The sequence below is a fragment of the Monodelphis domestica genome, chromosome 3, assembly GCF_027887165.1.
Source record: "Monodelphis domestica isolate mMonDom1 chromosome 3, mMonDom1.pri, whole genome shotgun sequence".
NCBI lineage: Eukaryota > Metazoa > Chordata > Mammalia > Didelphimorphia > Didelphidae > Monodelphis > Monodelphis domestica.
Window position 1 is genome coordinate 103663716 of NC_077229.1, and position 17425 is coordinate 103681140.

The window sequence follows — 17425 nt, forward strand, 5'->3', positions numbered from 1 at the left end:
TTATTTTCCTTGATATTCTTGATCTTTTGTTCTTCCAAATGAACTTTGTTATGGTTTTTTCTAATTCAGTAAAAAAAGTTTCTTGGTAGTTTGATGGGTATGGCATTAAATAAATAAATTAGTTTGGGTAGGATTGTAATTTTTATTGTGTTAGCTCATCCTACCCATGAGCAATTAATATTTTTCCAATTATTTAGATCTAGTTTTAATTGTGTGAAAAGTGTTTTGTAGTCGTGTTCATATAGTTCCTGTGTTTGTCTCGGCAGATAGATTCCCAAGGATTTTATATTGTCTAGGGTGATTTTAAATGGAATTTCTCTTTCTAATTCTTGCTGCTGAGATGTGTTGGAGATATATAGAAATGCTGATGATTTATGTGGGTTTATTTTGCATCCTGCAACTTTGCTAAAGTTGTTGATTATTTCCACTGGCTTTTTGATTCTCTAGGATTCTTTAAGTAGACGATCATATCATCTGCAAAGAGTGATAGCTTGGTAGGAGTCTGTCTTTTAATAAGTGCTTTTAGTCTGATCTAGGACCCAGGAACTCATTCTGAAAACCTTTATATTTCACAACTTCTATGTTTAGCAAGATCGTTTCTAGAACATTCCCTTCTTTCTCTAGAAATTAAAAAATATGTTTGAGATCTAACAATGATGATTTCAAGCACAATCAAGTACAATTATTTTTTTCTCCATAGATACCTAAAGAGATACTGTTGTTTAATGGGTTGTTTCCCTTCATTGGACTGTGAACTCCTTGAGGGCAGGAACTGCCTTTCTGTTTGCATTTGTATTCCCATTTGTATTAGCACAGTGCTTGGCACATAGCCAATAAACATTTAATAAGTCTTACTTAGGCAAACAAATATGTACAAATAAACTGCATGTAAGATAAATTGGAAATAATCAATCGAGGGAATCAGAAAGATTAGGAAAAACTTCTTGGAAAAGATGAGATTTTAGCTGGGACTTAAATGAAGCCAGAGAAGCTAGGAGGTGGAAATGAGGAGGTAGAGCATTCTAGGTAAGGGGGATAACCAGAGAAAATGCCTGGAGTCAGGAGATAAGAGTCTAGTATGAGGAAAAGCTAGGAAGCCTGTATCACTGAGTCATAGACTATGTGGGAGCATAAGGGGGAGAGGAGTAGGGGTGATTGGTGGGAAGATGGGGAGAAAGGTTATATTTGATTCTGGAATTAGGTACTTAATAAATGCTTGTTGACTTGAATTGACTTTTAAAAAATACTGTTGAAATTTGTATACCATTCCCTTTATAACTTCCCTTTTCCTTTCTTGACTCTATTGCAATCCTATTTAATTCTTCTCTTCAGTAAGTCAGGTACACACTGTGATAAATTATTCCATTTGAGGTAGAGTTAACTTGGTAATAGTTGTGTCTCAAACTGTTCTCTCCTTTCCTTAGGAAGCTGCAGTTGCAGCTGTTGGACATGACAGGAATTCTGGATTCTGGCTATGAGGAAGATCTTACAACTATGACCATGTGGTCTCGCACTGTATCAGTGATCCAGACCTGTATCATGGGTCAGCTAAATAAATCTTTAAGACAGAGGCGTCGACGAGCCAAGCGCAAGAAGGCAGTACCACCCATCTGTACTCCTACCCCTATAGAAGTTCGAGTAGATCTCCGGGTGACCCATAGCTCCTATGGGTTTCTAAAGGATACATTACAGACAAGTGCTTTTAGCCCTCTGCGCCTTTGCTGTCGAGATTTCCGAGCTGAAGAACTCCCTCTGAATAGCACTGTAGATATGTTGGAGTTACTGGATCCTATGCACTTGCGCCGAGTGGACCTGTGCTTCAATAGCCTGGAGTTATCTGGACTGTGTGAACTTATGGCTTCTGTTGTGAAGTTCACCAACTTGTTGAGCCTGAAACTACAGTACAGCTATGTGGACCTGTGGCAGCTCTCAACTGAGTCAGAAGGCAGCTTCCGTTTATTTGTCTCTGAGCTTAATAAGTTGAACCGCCTCAGAGAACTCAATATGGGCTCCTCTTGCCTTTCTGGTCGACTGTGCCAGCTGCTCAGGTAAGTGAACTTGAGAGTTGTCATTATGTTGTTTTCTGTTCATACACTTGTACTCACAAACAGCCATACTTTCCAGTGGCACCTACTCTATAGCACAGTTCACCAACTCAGTTTTTGGTTGCTTCCATGATTCACTCACTGTAACCATTCAGTTTTCTAGAAATCTGTTTTGATGTCAAAGTAACTTTTTTATTTTTAAACCCTTCCCTTCTGGCTTAGACCCCCAACTATCAATTCCAAGGCAGAAGAGTGATAAGGGCTAGACTATTGGGGTTAAGTGACTTGCCCAGGATTAGCTAGGCAAAGTAACTTTCCTAAGTCTTCCTTAACCTACCTTCTTAAAGACATGTCAATTCTTTATTCTTGTAAAAGGTTCATAATATAAATGGTCATTAAAGAGAGAACTTTATAACAAAGATTTTTTATCGTTGTTAATCTGTTCTTTCCTGTGTTCTTCCCCATTCTTTCAATATCTCTGTGGCCAAAGCCTACATCTGCCTACAGGGTGGCAAAGCTGTTTAGTAGAACCACCATCTATCTTGTCCCTCTGTTAGTGTGGGGTGAATCTTTGGGGTTTAATGGCAAATAATACCATGTTTTTGTCTTTTTGCAGTAGCCTACAAGGCCCCCTGGAGAGCCTGGAACTGGCCTTCTGCTATCTCCTCCCCACAGATTTAAGGTACTTGGCCCAAAGCCCACATGCCACCCACCTTAAGAAGTTGGACCTCAGTGGCAACAACCTTTCAGGTGCTCTCCTGGGCCCCTTCCAGTCTGTGCTGAAAGCAGTCTCCACTTCCTTGAAGCTCCTGAATGTGACTGAGTGTGAGCTCATGGACACCCATCTTATTTCCACTTTACCAAGCCTATGCCGCTGTGTCCACCTCCGCTACCTTAGTCTCTATGGCAATCCCCTCTCTACCTCTGGACTCAAAACCCTGCTGCTTCGATCAGAAGTACTGCCTGAACTTCAGCTGGTGGTATATCCATTTCCTGTGGACTGCTATGAGATTTTGCCTTGGCCACCTCCTGCTGCCATTCTCCTGGATGAGGAGAAGTTTGCCCATGTTCAGGCTGAATTACGGCAGATGTTACTGTCAGCTGACCGAGCTAATGTGCTGTGGACCACTGATGTCTATGGTCCTAACATGCCCGATTACTTTAGCTTATAACTGGTGGGCTGCCTGCCAGGGATGGAGAAGACCTCATAGTCTTCCACTCTCCCTGACTTGAAAGGAAATGCCTAGTAGCGCCTGTGTTGATTATTAATGGGGCACACAAGGAGTCTTGAGGCCTTCTCTCCTGCTGCTTGTTGTCTTTAAATACTAGAAATTCTAGCTTGTCTAGCAGGGTATGGAGCAAACTTTAGAGTTTGGGGGTGGGAGGGATTGGGGAAAGTATATTTGTTGGAGTAATACTTATGAGAACCCAACAAGTTTATGAAAACCCAGGAGGGTTAGGTTATTTTCTGGTATATCTCTAAAGAGGGTCAGAGGGGCTAATAGGGTCCTGTCAAAGACACCAGATAAACTAGGCTAGGTGGTCAGAAAAGGTTGTCCTTACATGTGTACCTGATTTACTCTTATTTAATCCCAATTTCTCTGTTTTATGAGGCTTATTCCTATGTCTGCATGACATTCTGGGCTGCTTTAGACCAGATGAGCATTCAGTTCAGTTTTATTATGGTGCTCAGTTGATGGTTGAGTGTACCAAGGAGACCTATGAGTTTTCCCTGCCAGTATAGAATGATGCTTTGGGTTTGGTTTCAGTCACTAAGGATCTAATAAGCCATCCAGTGGGCTCAATATGCTTGCTTAGTTCTAAACTATAGTGACATTTTTTTGTTTGTGGATAAATGACTAATATAAGCAAGTAGCATGAACTTGCTAGACTTTGGCCCTTAAATTCAGTGATTGAACATTGGGATGTTTTGGGGTATTTGAATTGATCATTCAGACTATTGAGTCATCACCCAGAGTAGAGGTCTCTCTAGATCTTTGATATGCAGTATTATCTTTAGATTGAGTGAGGTCTCTCTCTGTTTTTGATGCCTTTTTGGTATATGCCTTCCTATTGTATCCTCCAGGTGATTGTGTGGGATCTGGAAAGTTCTCTAAATGGGTTTCTTATTGTCTTTTTCCAAGTTATTGTCTGAGTTCCTGCTCATTTTAGGAGAAAGTGTCAAAGTAGTGGCCCATGTTTAAGCCCATGCACCCCATGGGGCATATCATAGGAGTTAAAAGTGACTTCCCCTTCTTGGTTAAAGCTCCCTTTCATTGTGTGCCCCCTTTTCATTTAAGAAGGTGTCCATTCTACCACAATGGAATAGGGGGCCACTATAGTAAGGGTCAGGTTCTTTGGGGTTTTTTGTATTCTTTGTGTAACTTCCTTCGACACATTACATACAACAACATTACATCTTTCCAAATTTCAAAGCTTAATTCCAATAAAATCCAAATGAATTTCTTATTGTTTGGATTTGATTCTGCAGGCCCAGTAGTTTGGCAATCATTTGGTGCAGATTCAGATGGCTTTGCAATAGAAGTACTCTCTTGGTTGCTATAGGGAGTGTTCTATTTCTTGAAGGAACATAATGCTTGACAAGTAAAATAAGATAAGACCTGCATCTCCTGCTGTTCTTTCAAGGCTATACTTGCTATTGCTATACAATGACATTTCTATGTGTTGTATACCCCTTGCCAATTACAACATATTCCTTGGGTAAAAATAAGTGATGACAATAATAATAAAAAATCAGCTAGGATTTTATATCCTGAAAATAGTTCAGTGATTAACAATAAAAAATATTTCTACATATATATATATATATATATATATATATATATATATATATACACCTATTCTTATCTTAGCATGGTTCACAATTCATGTAGTTCCTTTTTTAATCTTAAAAGTCTAGTTTTTAACTCTAGACAAGTGAGAACTCTTGAATGATTTTAAAGCCAAATAAATCTCCAAGCTATTATTCTCCTAAGATAACAGTGCACAATCTACCTAAGTAGCAGATCTATCAATTGGCAGAATACTTCCTCATACTTTAAACTCTCTTCTTGTGTACAAAACTATTTTTCTACCTTTGGACACATGTACACATTTAAAATTTACTAGTTCTTAAATAATAGATTGCTTTTTCAAGGCCTTCAAAATACTTGTTTGCCTGAAGAGGGGAGTCACAAATATGACTATATTTTGTTCCTATGCACAGTTATTTTTAAGATTATATCTCTACTCATAATCTATGGCTAGTATGGTACATGTAGTCCTGCCATTGGTTCATCTTTAATATTTGTAGATGGCATTGTTTTTCTGATTTTAAATATCTTAAACTCTTTGATGCCTAATTTCAGAGATACTGGCATAGGTAATTCTGTTAGAACTAAGAGCCTTTGTTGTCTGAGGACTAGACCTAGGCAGAGGTTCTTAACATTTTTTGTGTCATGGACCCTTTTGGCACTGATGAAGCCAATTGATCCCTTTTCAGAATAATATTATGTTGTTGTTTTTAATTTAAACTTTCAAATTGATACCAAGTATTGATAAAGGCTAGACACTAAGGTTAAGTGTCCTGCCCAGGATCACACAACTAGGAAGTGTCTGAGGTTACATTTGAACCCAGGACCTCATATCTCCAAGCTTGCCTTTCTATCCACTGAGCCACCTAGGTGCTCCTGGAATAAGGTTTTTAAATGCAGAGTAAAATACATAGGATTTCCAAGGAAACTAGTTATATTGAAATACAGTTAAAAAAAAATTTTTTTAAACAAGTTCATGGACCCCAGGTTAAGATCTAGGCTAAAGAGAACAACCTGCTCACACTATGATTTAGTTATGGAGGGTAGTGGTAAAAAAAATTATCTGCCATTGTAACCCAGGAAATCCATATATTCAGATTTCATTGTAGTTTTTCTCACCCAAGGGATTTATACCTTTTTGATAGATTCGATTGAGTTAGACACATACATTATTATGGGTTATTATGGGAGCTTTGGTTTTTCTTAGAGATCCACATAGAAGGAATTTTTTATGCAAACAACAGCATGGTCTTTAGCACCTACCTATAATTTTTAAAAGGTCTTCAGAAGAATTTGACCCAAGCTTGCTATTTGAAAGGGAAAATCAACAGGAAAGAGATAAGCCCTTCATATCTCTCTCGAAATATGCTAAACAATGAATTAGCTAGGAACAGGTTTAAAAAGTATCTTTTGGACTAAGGGTCAAACATAAAATTTAGAGTTGGGAATCTTAGAAATTGTCTAGTCTAACCTCTGGTGTTATGGATGAGGAAATTAAAACCCAGAGAAGTTGCAGAGCTAGAGTTCAAACCTTTATTTTCTGATTCTCAATTTGTACTTTTCCTATTAAGACTATGCAGTCTGTTTTTCCTCTTAAGACATAATGGTGATTTTATCTCTTGGATCGTGTAACTCTGGGGCCTTGAAATGAGTATGTAACTATTATGCAGCATTATTCCATTGCCAGGGGCATTGCATAGAGTATGGGAGGGTTAATTATACTCACTGGGTAAGAGGATGCAATCACCTGAGTCCTAGCGGCTGTAAAGGGTTTCTTATATATATATGAAAGGGCTCCTAAGAAGTAAATGGGCATAAGGAGCTGCCTTCACTTCATAGGGGAAGTGAGTGGGACTGGATGTTAATTTTCTGTCCTTTGGAACATTTCCTAGAACAATGATGGCAAATCTATGGCATGGGTACCAAAAGATGGCACACAGAGCTTTCTCTGTGGGCATGTGGCCGCACCCACCCCCCACCCAAGAGTTCCTTACCAGAAAGGCAGAGGTACTCAGGCAGAGCTGCTTCCCTCCCCCTTTCCATCATGGCTGATAACATTTTTTCACATCCCTGCCCCTCTGCCCAGCAGCCAATGGGAGCGCACAGAGGGTAAGGTGGGTAGCTCGCAGGTGGCAGAGCTGGAGGGGAGCAGAGTGCTGGGGCAACTCTCTTTCCCCCTCTCTACAGTCACTGAGGACATTCCTCACTTGACCCACTCTTCCACCCAGCAGCCTAATGAGAGTGCTTCCTCCCTCCCCTGTGTGGGGTAAGGAGTGGGGCAGGGTGCACCTGATACAGGATGGGCGGGGGAGGGGTATAGCATGTTGTCTTTGAGAGGAGAGGCATAGCACTTGGGGCGGGGAGGGGAATCGGGGCAGGGCCTGGCACTCCCATCACTAAAGGTTGCCCTCACTGTCTTAAAAGATGGTAGGGTGAAAAGTAGTAGTATGGGGATTCTGGCCTAGACCAAACCTATTTTGAGAAATGAAAATGTTAAAAACAAACATAACCAGAATATTTAAATTAACCTGCATATAAAAAGGGAAATGGTAGTAGTCGGTCAGGGCACATTTTTTAGAATTCTTCTGTATGAATAATATCAAAGCACCAAGAGCATTATGGAGGAAATGTTATGAAGACTGGAGCAGAACTCACTTGATAAGTTGATGGACAAGAAAGATCAGATATACATCTTTAAAGAAATGAAAGACAAGGATTTTTAAAAAGCTTAAAAAGAGAAAGGAAATATTCAAGAAGCTCTACTGAATAGTTCTGGATTTTTAGCAATAAAGCATAGGTTAAGAGGGGATTACATTTGGTGTTGGGAGTTTGAAGGATAATTCAAGATCAAAGTCAATAGAAGCCAAGTCTAGTACTTGGAATGTGTATTACCAAGATTAAAATAGGGCTAAATGAATCTTGAACTTTTTTTTGCTAAAGGGTTTCTAGGTTTTTAATTGGGCTTTGCTTAACAGTAACAGAACAAATTGAGTATAGAAAATTAACCTTGAGATGGTTTTCACAGAGTTAATTGAGAAAATATTCCCATATCTGAAAACAAAACCAACTTTAGAAATTGAGAGAATTCATTTGCTCCTATTTTAAGAAAAACCCTCACCAAAAAAATCCATGGCACATAGAGATGAAATTCTCAAATAAAGGAAGATTTCTCTAGGCAGTAAAAGGAGTATATATATATATATATACACATATATGTATATATAGGGGGTATTTCAGATATTTCAGTAAAGTCTAAAGTTATAATAATTCAAATTTTTAGTGCATTAGCAATAGCATTAATACTTGGCACATCCTGTATAAAGGATTCCAGATTCCAGAAACAACCTCTAATTTTGTACCAAGATATATGAGATGAGAAAATAGGCCCCGCAAACCTCATAAAATGAAAAGATATAAGGTAGGATCTGAAGGTAGTAAATCGAGTGCCAAAAAACAAAATGTATTTTTTGAAGTCATTCATACTGAATGAACATACTGAAGACCATTCAATAATTAAGAATTCATTATGAAAAGCTCACATTTATATGGATATATGAAATGTGTTGGGGCAACAAATTTAAAGGTATAGCATGTTCAACTATTAAGGCCAAAGGGGTTCTTTAGGTTTGCTTAATTGTATTAGAAAATAAGATTTAAGTACATAACATTAGGGAAATAAAATCAAACATTTAAGTAATATGATGTTTGATATTAGAGTTTAATTTTTAAAAGGGAGATATTAATGAATTATTTGGGGAATTTACGAAATAACAGAAAAGAATGGAAAGGGAAGAAGTGAATAAATCCCAAGACACAGCTCTATAGTCTCCACTAGAAGGAGAATATCCAATGTTATAAATGTACACAACTAGTTAAGAGTAAAATAAATAATACAGTTTGGTTTAGACAGGTTTTAGGAATGTTGTAAAAAACAGACTCCTGATTATGAAAGTCCTGCCTCCAAAAAAATTAATTCCTAATTTTCAACCGAAATAGATTTTTTAAAGGATAGAAGATATGCCAAGTATTATGACAGTATGGATAAACAGACTGATTCTATAAATGTTCAAGTTATAGCCTGGTTAAAAATTAAGTGTCAATAATATGTCTTTGTGAAACACTTAAAAAATGAAAGCAATAATAGTAATAACTCACATTTCTATAATGTTTTAAGATTATAGGGCTCTACTTTCACAACAACCCCATTTTACCGATAAAATACATGGAAGCCAAGAGAGTTTAAGTAACTTGCCCCACATCACATAAGTAGTAAGTGTTCTGATGCTTTTATATATTTATAAATAGAGATATTTCTATAATCACTTTTACCTACCTCTGGCTAATACTTGAACTCATGCCTCCTGACTCCAAGACCAGTGTTTTTTTAATGATACCATTGCCATTTCATAAAAATCAGTAATTTAGCTGCTAATATTAAAAAAAAAAAGACAGAGTTAACCAGTAGAGTAACAAATTCAATTTTTCTGATTTAAATTCCATTTTGAGATAGGGTAGGAAGTTATATGTAAAATTTGTAATGAATAACAAAATTGGAATGCTAGTGAATGGATATGCCTGAGTAATATACTTTGTAGAAGTAACAGCACTATAAGAACAAAGAGCAAATTATTATGGTGTTTCTCATCAGAATATGACCCACCAAATAAGAAGAGGCACATGCTTAAACAATGTAAAGAAAACATTTTTGTGTACTCTTTAGAACTGGATTTGTTAATACCATTTTAAATTCACCACCTCATTTTATAGGTGGAACTGAGAAGACTATAGAAGTTTAAAATATCAGATCATACTGTACATAGCTATAATGTCAGAAATTAAATGGAAAAAAGACAAATACATATTAAGTACCTAAATTGACTCAGCTGGACATAAATAAGATTGAAGGGATCAATTCTTGAGAAGATACCTAGGGATTATAAAAGAAATCTTTGCCCACTGACTTGCATGTAGTTTTTTAAACCAACAAAGAATAATAATACCCATTACAATTTTTTTTCTAAATATGTGTGTATATACTGCCTGGTTTTTTTTTTTAACAGGCTACATGAAATAGCTGATAACCAGCCTCAGAACTAAGAAAACCTGTATTCAAATTGCTGCTTTTGACATATGAGGTATTTTACTTTGGGCAGATCATTTCACTTCTCAGTGGTTTAGCCAACTTTCCAAGATCGTGAATTACAGAGAACAGGAGAAGTTTCTTTACCAGGGAATTTCCTATATCAGTGAAATACGAGATCTAGTTCCTTATCTCTATAATCTTAGCCTCAAAGAAAGAGAAAGATAATTTTAAAAGTTTCAACATCAGATTATTCAGCATGATGAAATAGGATTTATCCAAAGAATGAAGAGTATTCTTAATATAAAGGACAAGAGATATATACTCAAAAGAGACAATATTTTATACTTTTTATAGGTTTCTTAATATTGAACTAGCCCAATATTCCTAGTGTAAATCTCACCTGGTCATAGTATATGATCTTTATGATATATGTTGCTGTGGTCTCCATGCTATTATTTTATTTTTAAAAAAAATTTATTTTTGGTAAATTCTTACCTTTGTCTTAAAATCAATACTGTATGTTGGCCCCAAGGCAGAAGAGTGTAAGGGCTAAGCAATAGGGGTTAAGTTATTTGTTCAAGGTCACATAGGTAGTGTCTGAAATCATATTTGAATCCAGGACCTCCCATCTGTAGGCCTGATTTTCAATCTACTGAGCCACCCAGCTGCTCCTATTTCATTTAAAACTTTTGCACCACTGCTGATTAAAAAAAAACCAAAACCCTAACTATGGCAGATGATAGGTAAGGGCTATACAATTGGGGTAAGTGACTTGCTTAGGGTCATACAGTTAGGAAGTGGCTGAGCCCAAATTTGAACCTAGGACTTCCCATCTCCAGTCCTGGCTTTCTATCTACTAAACCATCTAGGTGCCCCCATCAGTATTATTCTTGAAAGAATCATTCCCATCAAAAACTGGAGTTAAATGTCCATTAGACATTACTGTGTGACAAATTACTAGAAAATTTAAATTAAAAAAATTACTAGAAAAACTAGCAATTGAAATAAAATTGAAAAGGAAATTAGAAAGAAAAATATTGCAAAAGAAGAGATATATTACTGAATGGTATCATACACTTAGAAAAATTAAGAGATTTTATTAATGGCCAATTAGTAGAGCAAGTTAACAAGTTATATGGTAAGATGTACAAAAATTATTTATATTATGTGGCAGCAATAGCAGAACAATCAATACACATCCCATTTAGAATAGTGAAAAATATTTGGATGTTTATTATGATAAACACATGAAAATTTTATATAGGAAACTAAAGGAATGACAAAGGAAGACTTGAAAAATAGCAGGAATCTTCCATGTGTGGGGAGATGGGGTGGTGTATAGAAAGTGATTTTATTAAAACCTAATTGATTTGAAGATTTGATGTGATATGGCTAATTTATGTAGAGCTGATTAGTGTGCTTTACTTGGAAAACAAGAGGGCAAGTAAATACGACAGATGTACTTGAGGCATGGTGGGAAGGGATTCACAGAGTCCTTGTATGCATTAAAAAGCAGTCCAATATTGTTAAAGTTTGTACTGTGCAAACAAAGTGATATGGAATATACATAAAAGGTTATCAAAGGATAAACATTAATTTTAATAGGAAAGGAGTAATTCAATAATTGCTTGAGAAAATAATGAATATGGAAGAAAATAACTGTAGATTTTTATCTCACATGATACACAGTGACAAACTTCAACTAGATTGCATTTTTAATCTCATTTTTAAAAGAAGTTGAAAAGAAAATAAACATACTTATCCTAAATGTGGAAGACAAATTCTTGATATTAAGATACATTATTTGAAATAATCTTGACTATATAATCTTGACAGGCTTGACTATATATATATGTATATATATTTACATATATATATATATGCAAACAAAACATGTTTAACATAAAACTAAGAAGAGCAACATCAAGAAACATTTTCACCTTGGATATGTCATGAAAGAGTAATACCAAATTCCTAATGAGCAAATGGCCAAAGATATGTACAGACAATTTATAAAACAGAATTCCAATATAGTGAATATTTGAAAAAAATGTAAAGTTACGAACTTACAGGTTGAAGATAAATATATATGATCATTGTTCAAACGTTTGAAGGACAATAGGTTAAGAAGATTGTTCTTTGTGGTCCCAGACGGATCAGGAGAAATGGGTTGAAGTTGTATAGAAATGATATATATTTAAATTTGATATAAGGAAATACTTAACAAATAGAACTAATTTGTAGAATGGACTCATGGGAGGTAGTGTTTTCCAATGTCAGAGGTCTTCAGATTGGATGGTCACAACTGGGCATACAAAAAAAAGACTGTTTAGGTGTGGGTTGTACTAGATACTCTCCAAAGTTCCTTCTGACAAGATAATACTATATCATGTCCATCAGTATTGGGAAAACTTAAAAATTATAAAAACTCAATGGTGGGATGTGAGGAAAAAGTGCTACTGCTCTTACAAATGTATTATTTTTTTCTGAAGAATTGATTGGTGGTGCCCAGCAAGAATTACAAACTTGGCCACAATCTGTGACCTAGTGATCCTAATACTAGAAATATACCCCCAATGAATATCCCCAATAACTTTAAAAGAAAACTTTGTTTAAAGATATATTATTTGTAATAGTGGGAAAACTGGAAATAGACTAATTGTTAAACTAGTGAGGAATGGATGGAGGGAACTGGAATTGAGAGAACATGGCACACCAACACAAAGGTGATTCTTGATGCAATGTAACAAATACTAAAAATATGTGGACGTAGGAAAAGTACAAAGTGGAGTCATGTAATATGAAAAAAAACAACTGAAGTGCCATTTTTCTTAAAAAGTGTGTTTTGCAAGTGAAATAACCACATCCATGGAAGTAATATAGTATATGTGCAAGTTAGTGTAGATGTTAATGTAGAGAATTCTAAGGATTAGAAGGAGAAATGAAGTTATTGATAAGTTGCCATTGCTATTTGCATGTTTAAATATACTTTTTGTTGTGAAATTGAATAGACACCAAATAAAATTTTTGAAAAAAAAATCTTATTCCTGAGCCATTAAAGAGAACACTTTTAACCATATTTTTGGGTTTGTAGGTTCTAGGATTATGTAGAAACCATGTCAAGGCTGAATCTTGAACATTCAGCATTCCAAAATTACCCCTTTAGTAAAGGGACCTAATCCCATTAGTGCCTAAGGATCTGAATGGAAATAACAGAGATTCTATAGGTAAGGAGTTATACTTTTACCCTTTGCTGTCTTCTCCATTGAAGATCTTTAGATACTGACTAAACTAGGTGATAGAGAACTCCCTTTTCAATTTGATGCCGAACCTTTGTCTACACTTCTCATAGTGATTTAACATATGGACACTCTGTTAGGAACACAACAGTTGATTGCCAGTGGGGAGGGCTATTCCAGGATGAATTGGTTAACCTTTAGGAGGATGTGCTCTTTAGGAAGGAAATTGTTCAACTTTGTCTTCCAGTATGCTGTACTAATGGAGAAAAAATGTGACATAAATAGTGTCATCCAATGGGAACCGGTAGTTATATGCTGTCACAGAATCAAAGAAGAGGTTTGTGATATATATATGGGAAAAGTACAGATAAAACTAATACTTTACTGAAAAACCCATCTTCCAAGCAATATGTTAATACTATAGCATTTTAAGGTTTTCAAAGCTCTTTACAAATATTCTCATTTAATCCTTAGGTCCTGCTATCTTCATTTTACAGATGGCAAATGTAGATACTGAGAGGCACTTTATATACGTATTGCCCAGAATTTTTCAAATATGAATCCCTCCTCAAAGTTTGTTACATTCTTCAATCCACATTGGTTTTAATCTCTAGTCTAGTCAAAGGGTTAAACTTATTGGAAAACTGGAGACTGTGTTGCAAGAGCCTGTTATAAGGTTTTGCTTCCTGGGAGTGGGAGGGAAATATTAGGAAACAGGTAGCCATTTCTTAATTTAAAAAAAATGAAAGGAGTTGGTGCCTAAGAATGAGACCTCAGTTTTCCAGCCACAGGTTAAAACAGAAATAACTGAATACTGACCAGGAATGATGTGCCCCTAGTTGGTCTAGTAAAATTATACTTTATGAGTATTTTGCAAATCTTACCAACAGGACTTTAAATAAAAATAAAGAGGTTGGGGGGAAAAGTTATTCATGTATATACTTCTGGCTTCTGTGGATAAAGGTCTTGAGTAGAATAAGAAGAAGGAATTCAAGTAGGTGGTTTGGGGGCAATTTAGACTAGTAAAGTAACAATAAATTTGAAGAGGAGAAATTTGGGGAAATGGAGAAAAATGGAAAACTCTCTAGGACCAGAATCTGGTCCAAACTTTACTTTGGGGTTATAAGAGAAGCAACATCAAGAACATTTAAGGAGGATATAAAAGGTTCAAATAATGGTTAAGAAGACAACCTGAAAGAGATGTACTCAAGATAAAGAAAAATGTTGTTGTCAATGCAAGGTAAGTAAGAAAAGGCAAATGGAACAAATAGGGAATTGGAGTAGGATTAGAGGATGGGGTGGATTGGTGAGTAGGACAAATTGTGATATGAAAATCACATTAAAAGACTTATATATATTAATTTAAGGTCGCCAAGGAATTCAGCTATGTAATTCCTAAATGAAAACTCAAGTCAGCAGTCAACCTTTTATGGAGTTTTCAATTACTAACAGGAGGAAGAAAGGTATTAGAGAGAGAAAGAGAAAGGGGAGAGAAGGGAATAGGGCTTAAATAACCCCTCTGCTTAGGCTGGGCCAAAGGCCCAAGGCCTTAGATAGCTGAGGCAAAGAAAAGAGATCAGTCCCTATCACTCACGTGACCAAAATGGAGAAACAGTCTCAGGGCCTCCACCTCAAGCACCAGACTCCAACCACCTCCTTTCCTCCACACAGGAAGTCCCCAGAACTCCTCAGCTGTCCTCTACCTCACTTCCTGTGTCTCCCCTGTGCCAATGGTGGCTCTAGCTTCACCCAGGACCGCCCAGAGGTCTGTCCCCTTTGCACATGTCTGTTGAAGGTCATCTTCTCAAATAATTAAATCTTGAGCTTTGCTGCAGCCCTTCCTAAATCCTGTTACCCTGAGTAGGGTGGAGATTGTAGTTTCCAAGACCTGATTCTGTCATTCCAAGTATCTCCATTGTTATAGATCAGGAAATAGCCAAATCCCATCCTCTAAAGAATGGTTTGAACAGGGTTGAGTAGTTTTGAAATTCACAATCCCCCTGAGGCCCAAGGAAGGCTAACCTCTCAGATGGGTCTTGTAAACATACTAGCTATGAAATTATAATAGTTAGAGATAAGGGAAAAATAGGAGAGAGAGAGAGAGAGAGACAGCAAAACCAATGTTTTGCTGGGCACATTGACAAAAGCCAATTAGGGACCAGTCCCCTTTGGCAGAAGAGTGTACATTCAAAATAAATTCAATCAACCTTCAGTTCAATAAACCACACCCCAAGGTTCATTCTTAATCTTGATGTAATGTAGGTTTTCTGGCATCTTTCTGCAACAGTTCATTCTCTGGATTTAGGAGTTAGCAAGCTTCTTCCTTGAAGATGTTTCTCAAACAAAAAACTTTTCAAAATCTTGGAATTTTATTAAAATACAATCCCCCCTGAAGTGTGTGTTAAAAAAATCCAGTTCAGCTCAGGATGCATTGTTGAGTTATGGGGGTATATGAGTCAGTTATTAAAAGAATTCAAAAACAATAAAAACAAAACAAAAAACAAAAATATATAAAGGGAAAAATATGGAAGAAAGTTAAACTTTTGGGAGACAGCGAAGAAAAAAAATTCAAAATCAGAATCAAAATACCAAAATCTATGTAAAAAATGTTTAGAAAACAAGAATAACTTCATAATGGGCCCTTGTAAAGGTCCAATTTAAAGTAATTTCTATCCCACAAGTCTGTAGGACAGAATGCAGTAATATTTCACTTACTCATTTGCAGCCAAGACTACAGGAAGTTGTCATATTACAAGAAGGAAAGGAACTAGAATTCTATTTTGATAGGGAAGAGTCATTCCCTGGTCTGACTTTTTTCATTCTCAAGGATATAGGGAGCCAGCATGATAGTCAAATTTTTGTACTTGTATGAGTACTTCATAAAGAGTGTAGATACAAGGAAGTCCTACGACTTGATGTATGTCAAGCATCGCAACCTTGAGTCCACATTAGTATTTCCTGTGTGCTCTTTTGGCACTATTCAGGTAAAGTCTGTGCTCCTTGTTTTTATCCCATTTCCTGGAATCAGACACAAACATTAATCATAGTCCCATAACATTTTATCAATAAATGGCAGGTTCCCACAGTCTAAAGCTGTTTGGGTATGTATATTTAAATTTATATTACTGCAGAGAGAGAGAAAAAAATTTTAATTGTATGTACCTTTTGTATAAGAAATGAGGAAAGGGGAAAAATCAAATATTCAGAAGAAAAGCAATAATAAAAAAATAAGGGAAAGAGAAGAAAAAATCAGGAGTTCAGTGTGTTTTTTAAAAAACAGCATCCACTTGTCAATGGATTATTATCTTCAATGCTTATGATAGGATACAGTCAATCAGTCTCAGCAGAAAATGCTCTCTTTACATGTGAGCAATGAATCCAAGAGTCCTTTTCTCCAACCTTTATAGATGTTGGAGTAGTTAACAATATTTGGAATGGTCCTTCCCACGAAGGTTGAGTTGCTCCAGTACGCTGGAAATTTTTAATATACACCTTGTCTCCTGGGTTTAGGTCATGAAGTGAAAAGTCTAGTGGTCCGGCTTGTACTGCAGCTCCAGATTCATGAAGTTCATGCAGTTTATGCTGTAATTCCTGTATATAGGAAGCAATAGTAGTATCTCCCCCTAATAGTGAGGTATATGCCGGGGAGAAAGGCTTAGCCTGGATGTCCAAAAAGCATCTCAAATGGTGAAATATGTAAGTCTCCTCTAGGCATGCTTCTAAGATAAAATAGGGCCAGAGGGAGAATTTCAGGCCATTTTAAATGGGTCTCAGTGCATAATTTGCCAATCATAGTTTTAAGTTCTTTATTCATCCTTTCAACTTGGCCTGAGCTCTGGGGATGATATGGAACATGGAATTTGGGAGTTATCCCCAAGCAAAAATATATTTGGTTTAAGACAGAATCAGTAAAATGACTTCCTCTATCTGAATCAATATGTGCTGGCAGGCCAAAACAAGGAATAATTTCCTTTAAAAGCACCTTAGCAACAAAAGCCGCCGTGGCTCGGGTCTCAGGAAATGCTTCCGGCCATCTGGTCAGTTGATCTACTATGACTAGACAAAATTTATAATGTCCGGACTTTGGCATTGTTATGAAATCTATTTGTAGACAGGATAGCCTTTTTTAGATCTGATAGAGCTGACAAGTGTTCAGGCTCTAATTTGAGGGGTTCAGGAACCGAATCCTTTATTAATGCTATAAGGGGTTTAGTAATTTCCCCATAGCAAGGAATCCATTATCTG

The 17425-nt window shown here is 36.4% G+C and overlaps 1 protein-coding gene across 1 annotated transcript in view; it reads left to right on the top strand.

Moving 5' to 3' along the window:
- LOC100019583 (leucine-rich repeat-containing protein 14-like) overlaps nucleotides 1-14784 on the top strand; it is a 36014-nt gene extending 21230 nt beyond the window's left edge. The window contains exons 3-4 of the mRNA XM_007488808.3: nucleotides 1425-2048; nucleotides 2662-14784. Coding sequence (XP_007488870.1) covers nucleotides 1425-2048; nucleotides 2662-3217 — 1180 coding nt within the window. The 3' untranslated portion in view covers nucleotides 3218-14784. The remainder of the gene's footprint in view (nucleotides 1-1424; nucleotides 2049-2661) is intronic.
- The last annotated feature ends 2641 nt before the right edge of the window (nucleotides 14785-17425 follow it).